The sequence below is a fragment of the Oncorhynchus clarkii genome, unplaced genomic scaffold (genome assembly GCF_045791955.1).
Source record: "Oncorhynchus clarkii lewisi isolate Uvic-CL-2024 unplaced genomic scaffold, UVic_Ocla_1.0 unplaced_contig_13430_pilon_pilon, whole genome shotgun sequence".
Taxonomy (NCBI): Eukaryota; Metazoa; Chordata; class Actinopteri; order Salmoniformes; family Salmonidae; genus Oncorhynchus; species Oncorhynchus clarkii.
In genome coordinates this window covers 52,501-73,004 of record NW_027258146.1, presented here as the reverse complement: position 1 = coordinate 73,004, position 20,504 = coordinate 52,501, and the positions used below count along the sequence as shown (strand labels likewise).

Sequence of the window (20,504 nt, the reverse complement as noted above, 5' to 3'; positions counted from 1 at the left end):
TGATGATCCATGATGTGATCAACATCAGTCCTATTACCCCACCTGGACATGAGGGTGGAAGACTTGAGGCTGGTGGTTACACAGGACCACATACAGACAGGACAGGGCATCGATCTTCAGGTTGGACGAGCTGGACTTGTCGTTGAGAGAGAAGATGATTCCTGTTAGGAGAGAGAGAGAGAGAGGAGATTAGGTTAGTTTAGTCAATATGCACATTGGAGGGAGGGTTTCTCAGACACAGATGAAGTCTATTCCTAGACTCGTTCCTCCATTGAAAGTGCGTTTTAGTCCAGGACTGGGTGGAACGCGTGTCCGGGAAACTGGCCCAATGAATTAGAATATTAAAAAGGAAAGAAGAGAAACAGCAGAGAGAAGAGGTGCTGGTGAGGTCAGAAACCTGAACCGTGTTTCAGGGAACAGAAAATAAAACAGAGCTTCTTTACTAAAAATAAAAAGGTTCCCCCAGTGAGAGAGTCAATACGGCCAGGTTCCCAGTGAGAGTCAATACGGCCAGGTTCCCAGTGAGAGTCAATACGGCCAGGTTCCCAGTGAGAGTCAATACGACCAGGTTCCCAGTGAGAGTCAATACGACCAGGGGAAGGTTCCCAGTGAGAGTCAATACGACCAGGGGAAGGTTCCCAGTGAGAGTCAATACGACCGGGGGAAGGTTCCCAGTGAGAGAGTCAATACGACCAGGTTCCCAGTGAGAGAGTCAATACGACCAGGGGAAGGTTCCCCCGGTGAGAGAGTCAATATGACCAGGGGAAGGTTCCCCCGGTGAGAGAGTCAATACGACCGGGGGAAGGTTCCCAGGGAGAGAGTCAATACGACCAGGTTCCCAGGGAGAGAGTCAATACGACCAGGGGAAGGTTCCCGGTGAGAGAGTCAATACGGCCAGGGGAAGGTTCCCGGTGAGAGAGTCAATACGACCAGGGGGAAGGTTCCCGGAGAGAGAGTCAATACGACCAGGGGAAGGTTCCCAGTGAGAGTCAATACAACAGGCTGATGACCAGCCTCTTTCAGATCCTCCACTCCCCTGGTGCATTCAGGGAAGGAGAAAACACAAAATAACCAGAAAGCTTCTCGTTGTAATTGATCCTAAATAATCCCATTGTATCACCGGTGGGGTACTGAAGTAGTGCACTGGTACTATTGGGGAGGAGGAGCATATTGGGGGAAACGAGAAAAATGGGTTTCTCCCCAAAAAGGTCATTTAGAAAGGACAGAACAAGTTATTAAATCTTCTCCGTTGCTTTTCGACGTATGCCATTTACCTCTGAACCAGCCGTGATAAATCACCTGTGTTTGTCTAAAGGGAAAGACACTATGGCTGCAACCTACAATAACAACATGCAAAACTACCAATCTATCTAATCCTCTGAACCAGCCGTGATATATCACCTGTGTTTGTCTAAAGGGAAAGACACCATGGCTGCAACCTACAATAACAACATGCAAAACTACCAATCTAATCCTCTAGGGTCCCAAGAAACAAAGAGATCTTCTGTTGAATCTGACAATGAATCTTAATGGTTGTACAGTCGTCTCAAATAAAACTGTGAAGGACCTCGGCGTTACTCTGGACCCTGATCTCTCTTTTGACGAACATATCAAGACTGTTTCAAGGACAGTTTTTTTCCCCATCTACGTAACAGTGCAAAAATCAGAAACGTTCTGTCCAAAAATGATGCAGAAAAATTAATCCATGCTTTTGTTACTGCTAGGTTAGACTACTGCAATGCTCTACTTTCTGGCTACCTGGATAAAGCACTAAATAAACTTCAGTTAGAGCTAAATACGGCTGCTAGAATCCTGACTAGAACCAAAAAATGTTGATCATATTACTCCAGTGCTAGCCTCCCTACACTGGCTTCCTGTCAAAGCAAGGGCTGATTTCAAGGTTTTACTGCTAACGTACAAAGCATTACATGGGCTTGCTCCTACCTCTCTCTCTGATTTGGTCACAAGACGCAGGCCTCCTATTTGTCCCTAGAATTTCTAAGCAAACAGCTGGAGGCAGGGCTTTCTCCTATAGAGCTCCATTTTTATGGAACGGTCTGCCTACCCATCTGAGAGACGCAAACTCGGTCTCAACCTTTAAGTCTTTACTGAAGACTCATCAGTGGGTCATATGATTGAGTGTTGTCTGGCCCAGGAATGTGAAGGTGAACAGAAAGGCTCTGGAGCAACGAACCACCCTTGCTGTCTCTGCCTGGCCGGTTCCGCTCCCTCCACTGGGATTCGCTGCCTCTAACCCTATAACAGGGGCTGAGTCACTGGCTTACTAGGGCTATTTCATACTCGACCTTGTCTCAGGATGGTAAGTTGGTGGTTGAAGCTATCCCTCTAGTGGTGTGGGGGCTGTGCTTTGTCAAAGTGGGTGGGGTTATATCCCTCCTGTTTGGCCCTGTTCCGGGGGTGTCCTCGGAGTGGGCCACAGTGTCTCCTGATCCCTCCGGTCTCAGCCTCCAGTATTTATGCTGCAGTAGTTCATGTGTCGGGGGGGGCTAGGGTCAGTTTGTTATATCTGGAGTACTTCTCCTGTCTTATCCGGTGTCCTGTGTGAATTTAATTATGCTCTCTCTAATTCCTTTCTTTCTTTCTCTCTCTCTCGGAGGACCTGAGCCCTAGAACCATGCCTCAGGACTTTGTTAGATATCAATCTATCTATTCCTCTAGTGTAACGCGTTGACTAGGTCAAATAATTCACTTTCTACTTCAGCATATTTCCTGTCAACTCAATAACTCTCATTCCACTAAGACGTGAAAGGCATTTAATGTCATAGCTTCATAAGAACCCAAAAACAGTCTGAGTCGGTCAGCCTGAGTCGGTCAGCCCAGAGAGAGTGACCTCCAGACCAGATGGATGAGGCTGAAGAACATGCCCAGGGCAGGAGCTTTGTTCCTGGGACCAGCACAGAGATGTTGGGTGAGAGCCCAGGCTGGCCTGGGGTAAAAGTCTGGCAGGAGTGAGATCAGAATCTCGGGGTGCCAACTACCGCCATTGTGCCCTTGAGCAAGAGATACTCCAGGGCAAATTTAGCTCTGTAGCTGATCCAACGCTGCTTCCAGCCTCGTGTGTGTGTGTGTGTGTGTGTGTGTGTGTGTGTGTGTGTGTGTGTGTGTGTGTGTGTGTGTGTGTGTGTGTGTGTGTGTGTGTGTGTGTGGTGTCTGGGGGACAAATTTCAGATTCACATTCAGTAGACCCATCTAGTACCGAGTCAGACCCCCCATTGCCTCCAGAACAGCCTGAATTCTTCAGGGCACTGAAACATTGCTCAAATTGGTGTTTTTCCACTCTTCAATTGTCCAGTGTTGGTGACGGCCTGCCCAATGGAGCAGCTTTTTCTTGTTTTTAGCTGATAGGAACCCAGGGTGGTCGTCTGCTGCAATAGCCAATCGGTGACAAGGACCGACAAGTTGTGAGTTGTGAGTCGTTATTTTCCTGTTTGTGTTCCACCTGTTAGCTTGCATGATTCTTGTAATCCTCCTTGGACATCTCACATCAACGAGCTGTTCCCACCCACAGGACTGCCGCAGACTGGATGTTTTTGTTTGTCGCACCGTTCTCTGTAAACCCTAGACACTGTCGTGAGTGAAAAGCCCAGGAGGCCATTTCTGAGATACTAGAACCGTCACACCTTAGGTTATTCTAATGGAACAGTAACTGAATGCCCTGATGCCTGTCTGCTTTATATAGTAGGTTACCTATTCCAATGGAACAGTAACTGAATGCCTTGATGCCTGTCTGCTTTATATAGTAGGTTACCTATTCTAATGGAACAGTAACTGAATGCCTCGATGCCTGTCTGCTTTATATAGTAGGTTACCTATTCTAATGGAACAGTAACTGAATGCCTTGATGCCTGTCTGCTTTATATAGTAGGTTACCTATTCTAATGGAACAGTAACTGAATGCCTTGATGCCTGTCTGCTTTATATAGTAGGTTACCTATTCTAATGGAACAGTAACTGAATGCCTCGATGCCTGCCTGCTTTATATAGTAGGTTACCCATTCTAATGGAACAGTAACTGAATGCCTCGATGCCTGTCTGCTTTATATAGTAGGTTACCCATTCTAATGGAACAGTAACTGAATGCCTCGATGCCTGCCTGCTTTATATAGGAAGCCACGCCCACATGACTCACTGTCTGTAAAAGCAAAACATTTTTATGAACGGGGTGGTGTAGCTAATAAACTTGCCACTGAGTGCAAGTTATATTGTACATAACTGGTACGAGGACAGGGATATGTTGTGTGAGGGCTCCAGGGTTAGGGTAGTAACCTACCTGGTACGAGGACAGGGATATGTTGTGTGAGGGCTCCAGGGTTAGGGTAGGGTTAGGGTAGTATCCTACCTGGTACGAGGACAGGGATATGTTGTGTGAGGGCTCCAGGGTTAGGGTAGTATCCTACCTGGTACGAGGACAGGGATATGTTGTGTGAGGCTCCAGGGTTAGGGTAGTATCCTACCTGGTACGAGGACAGGGATATGTTGTGTGAGGGCTCCAGGGTTAGGGTAGTATCCTACCTGGTACGAGGACAGAGATATGTTGTGTGAGGGCTCCAGGGTTAGGGTAGTATCCTACCTGGTACGAGGACAGGGATATGTTGTGTGAGGGCTCCAGGCAGCACGTTGACCAGCTCCGTCAGCATGTTGAAGCAGCACTGTCGTGTCTTGACACTTTTCTCCTTCATCTGCTTATGCAGGGCCTTAACGATCATTGGCACCTGCAGCAGCACCCGGTGGGAGGGAGAAATATCAGACATACCACTGACTAATACATACTACAACTACCGCTAGGAGATATATACATACCACTGACTAATACATACAACTACCACTAGGAGATCTAGATATACCGACTAATACATACTGACTAATACATACTGACTAATACATACTACAACTAGGAGATATAGACATATTGACTAATACACACTACCACTAGGAGATATAGATATACCACTGACTAATACATACTGACTAATACATAATACCACTACCACTAGGAGATATAGATATACCACTGACTAATACATACTACCACTAGGAGATATAGACATACCACTGACTAATACATACTACCACTAGGAGATATAGATATACTGACTAATACATACTACCACTACCACTAGGAGATATAGATATACCACTGACTAATACATACTACCACTAGGAGATATAGATATACCACTGACTAATACATACTGACTAATACATACTACCACTAGGAGATATAGATATACCACTGACTAATACATACTACCACTAGGAGATATAGACATACCACTGACTAATACATACTGACTAATACATACTACAACTACCACTAGGAGATATAGATATACCACTGACTAATACATACTACCACTAGGAGATATAGATATACTGACTAATACATACTACCACTACCACTAGGAGATATAGACATACCACTGACTAATACATACTACCACTAGGAGATATAGATATACCACTGACTAATACATACTACCACTACCACTAGGAGATATAGACATACCACTGACTAATACATACTACCACTAGGAGATATAGATATACCACTGACTAATACATACTACCACTAGGAGATATAGACATACCACTGACTAATACATACTACCACTAGGAGATATAGACATACCACTGACTAATACATACTGACGAATACATACTACCACTAGGAGATATAGACATACCACTGACTAATACATACTGACTAATACATACTACCACTAGGAGATATAGATATACCACTGACTAATACATACTACCACTAGGAGATAGACATACTGACTAATACATACTACCACTACCACTAGGAGATATAGATATACCACTGACTAATACATACTACCACTAGGAGATATACACATTCCACTGACTAATACATACTGACTAATACATACTACCACTAGGAGATATAGATATACCACTGACTAATACATACTGACTATTACATACTACCACTAGGAGATATATACATACATACCACTGACTAATACATACTGACTAGTACATACTACCACTAGGAGATATATACATACCACTGACTAATACATACTACCACTAGGAGATATAGATATACCACTGACTAATACATACTGACTAATACATACTACCACTAGGAGATATAGATATACCACTGACTAATACATACTGACTAATACATACTACCACTAGGAGATATATACATACCACTGACTAATACATACTACCACTAGGAGATATAGATATACCACTGACTAATACATACTGACTAATACATACTACCACTAGGAGATATATACATACCACTGACTAATACATACTACCACTAGGAGATATAGATATACCACTGACTAATACATACTACCACTAGGAGATATAGACATACCACTGACTAATACATACTGACGAATACATACTACCACTAGGAGATATAGATATACCACTGACTAATACATACTACCACTAGGAGATAGACATACCACTGACTAATACATACTACCACTAGGAGATATAGACATACCACTGAATAATACATACTGACTAATACATACTACCACTACCACTAGGAGATATAGATATACCACTGACTAATACATACTGACTAATACATACTACCACTAGGAGATATAGATATACTGACTAATACATACTACCACTACCACTAGGAGATATAGATATACCACTGACTAATACATACTACCACTAGGAGATATAGATATACCACTGACTAATACATACTACCACTAGGAGATATAGACATACCACTGACTAATACATACTACCACTAGGAGATATAGACATACCACTGACTAATACATACTGACTAATACATACTACCACTAGGAGATATAGATATACCACTGACTAATACATACTACCACTAGGAGATATAGATATACCACTGACTAATACATACTGACTAATACATACTACCACTACCACTAGGAGATATAGACATACCACTGACTAATACATACTACCACTAGGAGATATAGATATACCACTGACTAATACATACTACCACTAGGAGATATAGACATACCACTGACTAATACATACTACCACTAGGAGATATAGATATACCACTGACTAATACATACTACCACTAGGAGATATAGACATACCACTGACTAATACATACTACCACTAGGAGATATAGATATACCACTGACTAATACATACTGACTAATACATACTACCACTAGGAGATATAGATATACAAATGACTAATACATACTACCACTAGGAGATATAGACATACCACTGACTAATACATACTACCACTACCACTAGGAGATATAGATATACCACTGACTAATACATACTACCACTAGGAGATATAGATATACCACTGACTAATACATACTACCACTAGGAGATATAGACATACCACTGACTAATACATACTACCACTAGGAGATATAGATATACCACTGACTAATACATACTACCACTACCACTAGGAGATATAGATATACCACTGACTAATACATACTGACTAATACATACTACCACTAGGAGATATAGATATACCACTGACTAATACATACTGACTAATACATACTACCACTAGGAGATATAGACATACTGACTAATACATACTGACTAATACATACTGACGAATACATACTTCCACTAGGAGATATAGACATACCACTGACTAATACATACTACCACTAGGAGATATAGACATACCACTGACTAATACATACTACCACTAGGAGATATAGATATACCACTGACTAATACATACTACCACTAGGAGATATAGATATACCACTGACATACCACTGATATACCACTGACTAATACATACTACCACTAGGAGATATAGACATACCACTGACTAATACATACTACCACTAGGAGATATAGACATACCACTGACTAATACATACTACCACTAGGAGATATATACATACTGACTAATACATACTACCACTACCACTGGGCGGAGCCTCTCGCTCTCTCTCTCTCTCTGTGTTTTACCTGGTTCTGCAGCATGGTGAGCGGAGTCTCTCCCTGTTCCATGGCATCTGGGTCACACAGCCAGCTCTGAGCAGGACGCGTCTGCTTCAGCAACGACAGGTAGGCATGGAACACGTCAGCCTTCACGTTCTCCTCCCGCTCCTACAATCAATACATCAGTCAATACATCAGCCTTCACGTTCTCCTCCCGCTCCTACAATCCATACATCAGCCTTCACGTTCTCCTCCCGCTCCTACAATCCACCAATCAATACATCGGCCTTCACGTTCTCCTCCCGCTCCTACAATCAATACATCAGCCTTCACGTTCTCCTCCCGCTCTTACAATCCACCAATCAATACATCAGCCTTCATGTTCTCCTCCCGCTCCTACAATCCACCAGTCAATACATCAGCCTTCACGTTCTCCTCCCGCTCCTACAATCAATACATCAGCCTTCACGTTCTCCTCCCACTCCTACAATCCATCAGCCAATACATCAGCCTTCACGTTCTCCTCCCGCTCCTACAATCAATACATCAGCCTTCACATTCTCCTCCCGCTCCTACAATCCACCAATCAATACATCAGCCTTCACATTCTCCTCCCGCTCCTACAATCCACCAATCAATACATCAGCCTTCACGTTCTCCTCCCGCTCCTACAATCAATACATCAGCCTTCACATTCTCCTCCCGCTCCTACAATCCACCAATCAATACATCAGCCTTCACATTCTCCTCCCGCTCCTACAATCCACCAATCAATACAGCAGCCTTCACGTTCTCCTCCCGCTCCTACAATCAATACATCAGCCTTCACGTTCTCCTCCCACTCCTACAATCCATCAATCAATACATCAGCCAATACATCAGCCTTCACGTTCTCCTCCCGCTCCTACAATCCACCAATCAATACATCAGCCTTCACATTCTCCTCCCGCTCCTACAATCCACAAATCAATACATCAGCCAATACAGCCTTTACGTTCCCCTCCCGCTCCTACAATCCACCAATCAATACATCAGCCTTCACGTTCTCCTCCCGCTCCTACAATCCACCAATCAATACATCAGCCTTCATGTTCTCCTCCCGCTCCTACAATCCACCAGTCAATACATCAGCCTTCACGTTCTCCTCCCGCTCCTACAATCCACCAATCAATACATCAGCCTTCATGTTCTCCTACCGCTCCTACAATCAATACATCAGCCTTCACGTTCTCCTCCCGCTCCTACAATCCACCAATCAACACATCAGCCTTCACGTTCTCCTCCCACTCCTACAATCCATCAATCAATACATCAGCCAATACATCAGCCTTCACGTTCTCCTCCCACTCCTACAATCCATCAATCAATACATCAGCCAATACATCAGCCTTCACGTTCTCCTCCCACTCCTACAATCCATCAATCAATACATCAGCCAATACATCAGCCTTCACATTCTCCTCCCGCTCCTACAATCAATACATCAGTCAATACATCAGCCTTCACGTTCTCCTCCCGCTCCTACAATTAATACATCAGCCTTCACGTTCTCCTCCCGCTCCTACAATCCACCAATCAACACATCAGCCTTCACGTTCTCCTCCCGCTCCTACAATCAATATATCAGCCTTCACGTTCTCCTCCCGCTCCTACAATCAATACATCAGCTTTCACGTTCTCCTCCCGCTCCTACAATCAATACATCAGCTTTCACATTCTCCTCCCGCTCCTACAATCCATCAATCAATACATCAGCCTTCACGTTCTCCTCCCGCTCCTACAATCCACCAATCAATACATCAGCCTTCACATTCTCCTCCCGCTCCTACAATCCACCAATCAATACATCAGCCTTCACGTTCTCCTCCCGCTCCTACAATCCATCAATCAATACATCAGCCTTCACGTTCTCCTCCCGCTCCTACAATCAATACATCAGTCAATACATCAGCCTTCACGTTCTCCTCCCGCTCCTACAATCCATCAATCAATACAGCAGCCTTCACGTTCTCCTCCCGCTCCTACAATCAATACATCAGCCTTCACGTTCTCCTCCCGCTCCTACAATCCATCAGCCAATACATCAGCCTTCACGTTCTCCTCCCGCTCTTACAATCCACCAATCAATACATCAGTCAATACATCAGCCTTCACGTTCTCCTCCCGCTCCTACAATCCACCAATCAATACATCAGCCAATCAAATTGTATTGATAAAATCCCTTTTTGTGACAACTGTTGATATCAAAGTGCTTTTACTCTTTGTAGTAACGCGGCCTCGACTCAGAGAGCAAACAAACAACAGATGCCCAACGGCTAGGTAAAACTCCCTGGAAGATGTAGCCCTAGAGGAGCACAGAGGTAGTGTGTGTGTGTGTGTGTGTGTGTGTGCGTGCCTTGAAGCGGGCGATGAGCGCGGGAGACACGGTCCGGTAGAACTCAGGCAGCATCTCGTGGCGTGTGCTGACCACGGCGTCCAGACACTTGGCGGCCGCACGGCGAACCTTCCAGCTCATGTCGTCGTCGTCGCTGTACTCGTCATCACTTCCTGTAAAAAAAAAAAAAAGAAGGTCAGAGGTCAAAGGGCAGTGGGAATGTGAGGTTAGATAATAACTGCTGCTAGACTGTGTTAGGTATTAGAACGGATGACAATAGTTACATTAGCTGGTAGAAAACACCAACATCTTAAACACAGGTTACACACAGCACAGCTACTAGTCTAGAGAGACCACCTGACTACCACCCGACTACCACATCTCAAACACAAGTTACACACAGCACAGCTACTAGTCTAGAGAGACCACCTGACTACCACATCTCAAACACAGGTTACACACAGCACAGCTACTAGTCTAGAGAGACCACCTGACTACCACATCTCAAACACAGGTTACACACAGCACAGCTACTAGTCTAGAGAGACCACCTGACTACCACCTGACTACCACATCTCAAACACAGGTTACACACAGCACAGCTACTAGTCTAGAGAGACCACCTGACTACCACCCGACTACCACATCTCAAACACAAGTTACACACAGCACAGCTACTAGTCTAGAGAGACCACCTGACTACCACATCTCAAACACAGGTTACACACAGCACAGCTACTAGTCTAGAGAGACCACCTGACTACCACATCTCAAACACAGGTTACACACAGCACAGCTACTAGTCTAGAGAGACCACCTGACTACCACCTGACTACCACATCTCAAACACAGGTTACACACAACACAGCTACTAGTCTAGAGAGACCACCTGACTACCACATCTCAAACACAGGTTACACACAGCACATCTACTAGTCTAGAGAGACCACCTGACTACCACATCTCAAACACAGGTTACACACAGCACAGCTACTAGTCTAGAGAGACCACCTGACTACCACCTAACTACCACATCGCAAACACAGGTTACACACAGCACAGCTACTAGTCTAGAGAGACCACCTGACTACCACATCTCAAACACAGGTTACACACAGCACAGCTACTAGTCTAGAGAGACCACCTGACGACCACCTGACGACCACATCTCAAAACACAGGTTACACACAGCACAGCTACTAGTCTAGAGCGACCACCTGACTACCACCTGGCGACCACCTGACTACCACCTGACTACCACATCTCAAACACAGATTACACACAGCACATCTACTAGTCTAGAGCGACCACCTGACTACCACACCTGACTACCACCTGTGCTGCCCTGGGCCTGATGAGGCTAGTCCCAACACTGTGCTGCCCTGGGCCTGATGAGGCTAGTCCCAACACTGTGCTGCCCTGGGCCTGATGAGGCTAGTCCCAACACTGTGCTGCCCTGGGCCTGATGAGGCTAGTCCCAACACTGTGCTGCCCTGGGCCTGATGAGGCTAGTCCCAACACTGTGCTGCCCTGGGCCTGATGAGGCTAGTCCCAACACTGTGCTGCCCTGGGCCTGACGAGGCTAGTCCCAACACTGTGCTGCCCTGGGCCTGATGAGACCACGAGGCTAGTCCCAACACTGTGCTGCCCTGGGCCTGATGAGACCACGAGGTTAGTCCCAACACTGTGCTGCCCTGGGCCTGATGAGACCAGTCCCAACACTGTGCTGCCCTGGGCCTGATGAGGCTAGTCCCAACACTGTGCTACCCTGGGCCAGATGAGGCTAGTCCCAACACTGAGCTGCCCTGGGCCTGATGAGACTAGTCCCAACACTGAGCTGCTCTGGGCCTGATGAGACTAGTAGCAACACTGTGCTGCCCTGGGCCTGATGTGACTAGTCCCAACACTGTGCTGCCCTGGGCCTGATGAGGCTAGTCCCAACACTGTGCTGCCCTGGGCCTGATGAGGCTAGTCCCAACACTGTGCTGCCCTGGGCCTGATGAGGCTAGTCCCAACACTGTGCTGCCCTGGGCCTGATGAGGCTAGTCCCAACACTGTGCTGCCCTGGGCCTGATGAGACCACGAGGCTAGTCCCAACACTGTGCTGCCCTGGGCCTGATGAGGCTAGTCCCAACACTGTGCTGCCCTGGGCCTGATGAGACCAGGAGACTAGTCCCAACACTGTGCTGCCCTGGGCCTGATGAGGCTAGTCCCAACACTGTGCTGCCCTGGGCCTAATGAGGCTAGTCCCAACACTGTGCTGCCCTGGGCCTGATGAGACCAGGAGACTAGTCCCAACACTGTGCTGCCCTGGGCCTGATGAGGCTAGTCCCAACACTGTGCTGCCCTGGGCCTGATGAGACCACGAGGCTAGTCCCAACACTGTGCTGCCCTGGGCCTGATGAGACCACGAGGTTAGTCCCAACACTGTGCTGCCCTGGGCCTGATGAGACCAGTCCCAACACTGTGCTGCCCTGGGCCTGATGAGGCTAGTCCCAACACTGTGCTACCCTGGGCCTGATGAGGCTAGTCCCAACACTGTGCTGCCCTGGGCCTGATGAGGCTAGTCCCAACACTGTGCTGCCCTGGGCCTGAAGAGGCTAGTCCCAACACTGTGCTGCCCTGGGCCTGATGAGGCTAGTCCCAACACTGTGCTGCCCTGGGCCTGATGAGGCTAGTCCCAACACTGTGCTGCCCTGGGCCGCCTGATGAGGCTAGTCCCAACACTGTGCTGCCCTGGGCCGCCTGATGAGGCTAGTCCCAACACTGTACTGCCCTGGACCTGATGAGGCTAGTCCCAACACTGTACTGCCCTGGACCTGATGAGGCTAGTCCCAACACTGTACCGCCCTGGACCTGATGAGGCTAGTCCCAACACTGTGCTGCCCTGGGCCTGATGAGACTAGGAGGCTAGTCCCAACACTGTGCTGCCCTGGGCCTGATGAGACTAGGAGGCTAGTCCCAACACTGTGCTGCCCTGGGCCTGATGAGACTAGGAGGCTAGTCCCAACACTGTGCTGCCCTGGGCCTGATGAGACTAGGAAGCTAGTCCCAACACTGTGCTGCCCTGGGCCTGATGAGACTAGGAGGCTAGTCCCAACACTGTGCTGCCCTGGGCCTGATGAGACTAGGAGGCTAGTCCCAACACTGTGCTGCCCTGGGTCTGATGAGACTAGTCCCAACACTGTGCTGCCCTGGGCCTGTTTACAAGCTAGCTACACACAGCCAGTCAGCACCATTCATTATTAAAGGAAGCAGCCAATAGGAATAAGTAGGAATATGATTTATGGATGACTGGCAAACTGTGCTAAAGCTTAGTGCTGTAGAAGATACGAGCAACACTCCGGGCTCCAAAAAACACTTGTTGTCAAGAGCCACTTTATAAATGAAATACTTCAGCATTCTGGGAGCATACACTATGGTTGGTGGAGAGACACGACAACCAGAGAGTGTGTGAGTCAGGGAAGAGAGGAGGAAGGGGACAGAGAGGAGGAAGGGGACAGAGAGGAGGAAGGGGACAGAGAGGAGGAAGGGGACAGAGAGGAGGAAGGGGACAGAGAGGAGGAAGGGGACAGAGAGGAGGAAGGGGACAGAGAGGAGGAAGGGGACAGAGAGGAGGAAGGGGACAGAGAGGAGGAAGGGGACAGAGAGGAGGAAGGGGACAGAGAGGAGGAAGGGGACAGAGAGGAGGAAGGGGAGAGACTCAGCAACACAGTATAAGATGCACCCGCCTGGGAGGAACAGTGTTACAGGAGAAGACTCAGGCGAAAGCTTCAACAAGGTGACATCACAAAAGCCTGTCTGGTCCTCAGTCCTCACACACTGCTAGTGATGACAAGGACAGAGAGCCATCTCTATCAGCTATAGTAGATGTAATGACAGGAGGCCTGCTGAAAGCAGCTAGCATTACCTGCTCCAATAGCAGTCCTCCATTCAGACTGTAGATAATAACATTCAGTCTCATAACAAGGCAAGGAGAGAGACAGAGGGAGGGAGAGAGGGAGGGAGAGAGACAGAGGGGAGACAGAGGGAGGGAGAGAGACAGAGGGGAGACAGAGGGAGGGAGAGAGACAGAGGGGAGACAGAGGGAGGGAGAGAGACAGAGAGGAGACAGAGGGAGGGAGAGAGACAGAGAGGAGACAGAGGGAGGGAGAGAGACAGAGAGGAGACAGAGGGAGGGAGAGAGACAGAGAGGAGACAGAGGGAGGGAGAGAGACAGAGAGGAGACAGAGGGAGGGAGAGAGACAGAGAGGAGACAGAGGGAGGGAGAGAGACAGAGAGGAGACAGAGGGAGGGAGGGAGAGAGGGAGGCTGGCTGGCTGGCTGCCTTCAATATTTAGTCCATTATTCTATGTTTATTTCACAGTGCTCATGCGTGGCCAAGCAACAGATTGTCTTTCTGGCTGAGCTCTTACAGTCAAAGCAACAAACGACACACTAACCGTGTCAGTGCAGTGGGGACTTACAACTGGGGGTTATTCTGCACACAGTAAGACTCCTGAAAATGGAAGACACATTTAATAGATAGAACTAGTTCTAACTTCTCTCACACGGAGGCAGATCGCTGAAGAGACGAGTCCTATAGGTCTCTCCTGAAGTGGTGAAGAGTCCTATAGGTCTCTCCTGAAGTGATGAAGAGTCCTATAGGTCTCTTCTGAAGTGGTGAAGAGTCTAGCTATAAATATAAATAAACACACACATACATATATATACACATATATATATATACATATATATATATATACATATATATATATACATATATATATACATATACATATACATATACATATATATATATATATATATATATATATATATATATATATATATATATATATATATATATATATATATATATATATATATATATAGAGGAGACACACGCATCTCCTGAAGTGATGAAGAGTCCTATATTCCTCTTCTTAACAAGTGGAGGAGGTTATTATTAGAGAGGTGGCAATACCTTTCTTGATTGTCCCTGAGGGGGATGTAAATAAAGGTGTAAAGCCTTGATAGTAGGCTGAGAGCAGGCTGAGAGTAGGCTGAGAGCAGGCTGAGAGCAGGCTGAGAGTAGGCTGAGAGCAGGCTGAGAGCAGGCTGAGAGCAGGCTGAGAGCAGGCTGAGAGCAGGCTGAGAGCAGGCTGAGAGCAGGCTGAGAGCAGGCTGAGAGCAGGCTGAGAGTAGGCTGAGAGCAGGCTGAGAGCAGGCTGAGAGCAGGCTGAGAGCAGGCTGAGAGTAGGCTGAGAGCAGGCTGAGAGCAGGCTGAGAGTAGGCTGAGAGCAGGCTGAGAGTAGGCTGAGAGCAGGCTGAGAGCAGGCTGAGAGCAGGCTGAGAGTAGGCTGAGAGTAGGCTGATAGCAGGCTGAGAGCAGGCTGATAGTAGGCTGAGAGCAGGCTGAGAGCAGGCTGAGAGCAGGCTGAGAGCAGGCTGATAGTAGGCTGAGAGCAGGCTGAGAGTAGGCTGATAGTAGGCTGATAGTAGGCTGATAGCAGGCTGATAGTAGGCTGATAGTAGGCTGATAGCAGGCTGATAGTAGGCTGATAGTAGGCTGAGAGCAGGCTTGGGTGAGAGCAGGCTTGGGTGAGAGCAGGCTTGGGTGAGAGCAGGCTTGGGTGAGAGCAGGCTTGGGTGAGAGCAGGCTTGGGTGAGAGCAGGCTTGGGTGAGAGCAGGCTTGGGTGAGAGCAGGCTGAGAGCAGGCTGAGAGCAGGCTGATAGCAGGCTTGGGCGGTATACAGATTTCCATACAGTCATATCGTTCATCTGCCATCCCGGGATTTACACTATTACCAGCATAGCACACAAGGGGGCGCTAAAAAGAAACGCCCATTGGGTCTCTGCTACCAGAATGCTAACAGAATTAGGACAAGTAATAGCGAAATCACATCGCTAAATGCTAAGGAGCGCAAACGAGCATAAACTAAATTGCGAAGACGGGCAAACCCAGCTCATAAAAGTTATACAAGCATAGCTAGTAGCTACCCAATGTAAAGTTACACAAGCATAGCTAGTAGCTACCGGATGTAAAGTTACACAAGCATAGCTAGTAGCTACCGGATGTAAAGTAACAAGCATAGCTAGTAGCTACCGGATGTAAAGTAACACAAGCATAGCTAGTAGCTACCGGATGTAAAGTAACACAAGCATAGCTAGTAGCTACCGGATGTAAAGTTACACAAGCATAGCTAGTAGCTACCGGATGTAAAGTAACACAAGCATAGCTAGTAGCTACCGGATGTAAAGTTATACAAGCATAGCTAGTAGCTACCCGATGTAAAGTTATACAAGCATAGCTAGTAGCTACCCGATGTAAAGTAACACAAGCATAGCTAGTAGCTACCGGATGTAAAGTAACACAAGCATAGCTAGTAGCTACCGGATGTAAAGTAACACAAGCATAGCTAGTAGCTACCGGATGTAAAGTAACACAAGCATAGCTAGTAGCTACCCGATGTAAAGTAACACAAGCATAGCTAGTAGCTACCCAATGTAAAGTTACACAAGCATAGCTAGTAGCTACCCAATGTAGCAAGCATAGCTAGTAGCTAGCTACCCAATGTAGCAAGCATAGCTTGTAGCTAACAGATGTAAAGTTATACAAGCATAGCTAGTAGCTACCGGATGTAAAGTTACAAGCATAGCTAGTAGCTACCGGATGTAAAGTAACAGAAACCTCTAGAGCTCTGTGACTTCTGGCAGAAAGACATTAGAAGATATCTGATGGTAAACATCTAGTAGTGAATTCCATCTAGTAGTGAATTCCATCTAGTAGTGAATTCCATCTAGTAGTGAACTCCATCTAGTAGTGAACTCCATCTAGTAGTGAATTCCATCTAGTAGTGAACTCCATCTAGTAGTGAATTCCATCTAGTAGTGAATTCCATCTAGTAGTGAATTCCATCTAGTAGTGAATTCCATCTAGTAGTGAATTCCATCTAGTAGTGAATTCCGTCTAGTAGTGAATTCCATTTAGTAGTGAATTCCATTTAGTAGTGAATTCCATTTAGTAGTGAATTCCATCCCAAGTGTAACTTCATCACCTGACGTGCTGCACAACAGAGACTCGGAGACTCAAAACACAGAACTCTACGGACTCAACGGGCTCCCTCTTTCTCCTGTTGTGCCTTTTTTTTTTTACAAAAACACCGGACTGGTTTAACTGTTCTGGGGAACGAATGGAAAACAGTGTGTCAGGTGAAATGAAGAAGGACATCTGCTTGATCTCCTAACGCCCTGAACAAGTTGACTGTAGGTGTTAACTAGCAGCTACAGATAATCAAAACACATTTTTTTAAAGAAAGAATTGACTGTATTGAAAAAACTATCCTGTGGCTATTTACAAATACGATATACCACCAAAAAACTAGTTGATAATCTGAACGAGACTAACCTGGATAAATAAATAAACCTGAGATAGAATGACCATGAGCTCTCACAGTACCTTGAGTGTGTGTGAGAGAGTGTGTGAGAAAGTGTGTGAGAGAGTGTGTGAGAGAGTGTGTGAGAGAGTGTGTGTGGTGTGTGAGAGAGTGTGTGTGGTGTGTGAGAGAGTGTGTGTGGTGTGTGAGAGAGTGTGTGTGGTGTGTGAGAGAATGTGTGTGGTGTGTGAGAGAGTGTGTGTGTGTGGTGTGTGGTGTGTGGTGTGTGTGTGGTGTGTGAGAGAGTGTGGTGTGTGTGTGAGAGAGTGTGGTGTGTGTGTGAGAGAGTGTGGTGTGTGTGACAGAGAGTGTGGTGTGTGTGACAGAGTGTGTGGTGTGTGTGACAGAGTGTGTGGTGAGTGTGACAGAGTGTGTGGTGTGTGTGACAGAGTGTGGTGTGTGTGAGAGAGTGTGGTGTGTGTGAGAGAGTGTGGTGTGTGTGAGAGAGTGTGGTGTGTGTGAGAGAGTGTGGTGTGTGTGAGAGAGTGTGGTGTGTGTGAGAGAGTGTGGTGTGTGAGAGAGAGTGTGGTGTGTGTGAGAGAGTGTGGTGTGTGTGAGAGAGTGTGGTGTGTGTGAGAGAGTGTGGTGTGTGTGAGAGAGTGTGGTGTGTGTGAGAGAGTGTGGTGTGTGTGAGAGAGTGTGGTGTGTGTGAGAGAGTGTGGTGTGTGTGAGAGAGTGTGGTGTGTGTGAGAGAGTGTGGTGTGTGTGAGAGAGTGTGGTGTGTGTGAGAGAGTGTGGTGTGTGTGAGAGAGTGTGGTGTGTGTGAGAGAGTGTGGTGTGTGTGAGAGAGTGTGGTGTGTGTGAGAGAGTGTGGTGTGTGTGAGAGAGTGTGGTGTGTGTGAGAGAGTGTGGTGTGTGTGAGAGAGTGTGGTGTGTGTGTGAGAGAGTGTGGTGTGTGTGACAGAGTGTGGTGTGTGTGACAGAGTGTGGTGTGTGTGACAGAGTGTGGTGTGTGTGACAGAGTGTGTGGTGTGTGTGACAGAGTGTGTGGTGTGTGTGACAGAGTGTGTGGTGTGTGTGACAGAGTGTGTGGTGTGTGTGACAGAGTGTGTGGTGTGTGTGACAGAGTGTGTGGTGTGTGTGAGAGAGTGGTGTGTGTGAGAGAGTGGTGTGTGTGAGAGAGTGTGGTGTGTGTGAGAGAGGGTTTACCTTGATAGTCTTCGTCTGCTCCGTCGGCATCCATGGCATTCTCATCTTCATCCTCGTCATCGTAGTTATAGTTGGGGTCGTAGGTCAAATACTTCAGACAGATGCTAATGACAGTGCCCACATGTGGATAAACCTCCTTTGGACACCTGGGGAGGGAGAGAGAGAGAGAGAGAGAGAGAGAGAGAGAGAGATTGAAAAGTCCTTCATGGTTGAGTTGCGTTTAGTTTCCACTAATAAAGACTCCCATCTCTCAGCCTTTCTTCTCCTCGTGGTAATCTGGGGAGGACAGAGAGCACCACAGTCATCTCCCAACACTAGTTCTCCCTCTCTACCATCTCTCAGCCTTTCTTCTCCTCGTGGTAATCTGGGGAGGACAGACAGCACCACAGTCATCTCCCAACACTAGTTCTCCCTCTCTCCCATCTCTCAGCCTTTCTTCTCCTCGTGGTAATCTGGGGAGGACAGACAGCACCACAGTCATCTCCCAACACTAGTTCTCCCTCTCTCCCATCTCTCAGCCTTTCTTCTCCTCGTGGTAATCTGGGGAGGACAGACAGCACCACAGTCATCTCCCAACACTAGTTCTCCCTCTCTCCCATCTCTCAGCCTTTCTTCTCCTCGTGGTAATCTGGGGAGGACAGACAGCACCACAGTCATCTCCCAACACTAGTTCTCCCTCTCTCCCATCTCTCAGCCTTTCTTCTCCTCGTGGTAATCTGGGGAGGACAGACAGCACCACAGTCATCTCCCAACACTAGTTCTCCCTCTCTCCCATCTCTCAGCCTTTCTTCTCCTCGTGGTAATCTGGGGAGGACAGACAGCACCACAGTCATCTCCCAACACTAGTTCTCCCTCTCTCCCATCTCTCAGCCTTTCTTCTCCTCGTGGTAATCTGGGGAGGACAGACAGCACCACAGTCATCTCCCAACACTAGTTCTCCCTCTCTCCCATCTCTCAGCCTTTCTTCTCCTCGTGGTAATCTGGGGAGGACAGACAGCAGCACAGTCATCTCCCAACACTAGTTCTCCCCCTCTACCATCTCTCAGCCTTTCTTCTCCTCGTGGTAATCTGGGGAGGACAGACAGCACCACAGTCATCTCCCAACACTAGTTCTCCCTCTCTACCATCTCTCAGCCTTTCTTCTCCTCGTGGTAATCTGGGAGGACAGACAGCACCACAGTCATCTCCCAACACTAGTTCTCCCTCTCTACCATCTCTCAGCCTCTCTTCTCCTTGTGGTAATCTGGGGAGGACAGACAGCACCACAGTCATCTCCCAACACTAGTTCTCCCTCTCTACCATCTCTCAGCCTTTCTTCTCCTCGTGGTAATCTGGGGAGGACAGACAGCACCACAGTCATCTCCCAACACTAGTTCTCCCTCTCTACCATCTCTCAGCCTTTCTTCTCCTCGTGGTAATCTGGGGAGGACAGACAGCACCACAGTCATCTCCCAACACTAGTTCTCCCTCTCTACCATCTCTCAGCCTTTCTTCTCCTCGTGGTAATCTGGGGAGGACAGACAGCACCACAGTCATCTCCCAACACTAGTTCTCCCTCTCTCCCATCTCTCAGCCTTTCTTCTCCTCGTGGTAATCTGGGGAG

The 20,504-nt window shown here is 47.2% G+C and overlaps 1 protein-coding gene across 2 annotated transcripts in view; it reads right to left on the bottom strand.

The window, feature by feature from the left end:
• Nucleotides 1-20,504, bottom strand: part of LOC139395854 (cullin-associated NEDD8-dissociated protein 1) — a 59,886-nt gene that overhangs the window by 13,368 nt on the left and 26,014 nt on the right. Inside the window, exons 7-11 of one of the 2 annotated variants that reach the window (XM_071143164.1) lie at nt 18,902-19,047; nt 10,355-10,506; nt 7,987-8,127; nt 4,592-4,733; nt 43-161 (exon numbers count right to left, since the gene is read on the bottom strand). In XM_071143164.1, the coding sequence (XP_070999265.1) occupies nt 43-161; nt 4,592-4,733; nt 7,987-8,127; nt 10,355-10,506; nt 18,902-19,047 (700 nt within the window). Of the gene's footprint in view, nt 1-42; nt 162-4,591; nt 4,738-7,986; nt 8,128-10,354; nt 10,507-18,901; nt 19,048-20,504 lie in introns of both variants that reach the window. The other variant, XM_071143163.1, reaches the window with a different exon arrangement.